General features: G+C 59.0%; 1 protein-coding gene across 1 annotated transcript; it reads right to left on the bottom strand.

Moving 5' to 3' along the window:
- Positions 1-49: 49 nt before the first annotated feature.
- LOC115284577 (myosin-7-like) lies at positions 50-985 on the bottom strand (the record flags this gene model as incomplete). The annotated part of the gene is made up of 3 exons (XM_029931139.1): positions 50-325; positions 534-659; positions 782-985. Coding segments are annotated over 3 exons (606 nt in total), but the record flags the coding sequence as incomplete, so codon positions are not given.
- Positions 986-1,085: the final 100 nt, after the last annotated feature.

Here is a 1,085-nt window from a genome sequence, read left to right as displayed (position 1 = left end):
TTTCACATCTATTGTCGACTGCCCCCCAGAGCAGCCCCCTCGCCCGCACCTGGTAGGTCAGCTCCTTGATGCGGCGCTCACTCTTCCTCATGCCCTTGACTGACTCCACGTTGCGCTTCTGTTCAGCTTCCAGCTCATTCTCCAGCTCCCGCACCCGGGCCTCCAGCTTCTGCAGCTGCTTCTTGCCGCCCTTGAGGGCAATCTGCTCGGCCTCGTCCAGCCGGTGCTGCAGGTCCTTGATGGTCTGCTCCATGTTCTTCTTCATGCGCTCCAAGTGGGCGCTGGTGTCCTGCTCCTTCTTCAGCTCCTCTGCCATCATGGCAGCCTGGGGACGGGAGACACATGTAAGAGCACAGGGGTCCAGGGCCTCTTGTCCCTCAAGGATCACCTTTTTCCCATGGTGGCATTTGTTTCCTGAGGCCCTTAGACTCACGCAGCTGCAGAGTCAACTTGTCAAGGCACAGTGGCCTGGCCTGGACCCAGGGCCCCTGTTCATGTCTTTAGCGAGGGCAGGAAGGGGGGCAGTCACTCACATCTGTGATGGCCTTCTTGGCCTTCTCCTCGGCATTCCTGCACTCCTGCACGGCCTCCTCCACTTCAGTCTGAAGCTGGGACAGATCTGCGTCCATCTTCTTCTTCTGGTTGATGAGGCTGGTGTTCTGAGGATGGAGGTGGGCAGAGCATGAAAAGTACTGAGCATCCATGGGTGGCTTCCAAACCTCATCTGCTGAGTTTTGCCAACCTGTGCTTCCCTCTGAGAATACCCAGGGGAGCCTCTCACCTGGGAGTGCAGCAGCTGCACCCGCTCACTGGTCTCGATCAGCTCCTGCTCAGCCAGCTTCCGAGACCGCTCCGTCTGCTCCACCACGGCCCGCAGCTCCTCCAACTCTGCCTGTAGCAGGTTGTTACGCCGCTCCACGATGGCGATGTTCTCCTTCAGGTCGTCGTTGGCACGGACTGCGTCATCCAGCTGGATCTGGGTGTCCTGCGGGGGAAAGCATAAGACAGACCTGCACCCATCCCATCAAGCCTTTCCATTTGGGGTCTGATGCCCTCTGTCCAGTGGAGGGAAAAAGGGCACATCC

Source organism: Suricata suricatta, unplaced genomic scaffold, assembly GCF_006229205.1.
Source record: "Suricata suricatta isolate VVHF042 unplaced genomic scaffold, meerkat_22Aug2017_6uvM2_HiC HiC_scaffold_10411, whole genome shotgun sequence".
Taxonomy (NCBI): domain Eukaryota; kingdom Metazoa; phylum Chordata; class Mammalia; order Carnivora; family Herpestidae; genus Suricata; species Suricata suricatta.
Note: the sequence above shows the minus strand (reverse complement) of the source record. Positions and strands in the feature narration are given on the sequence as shown.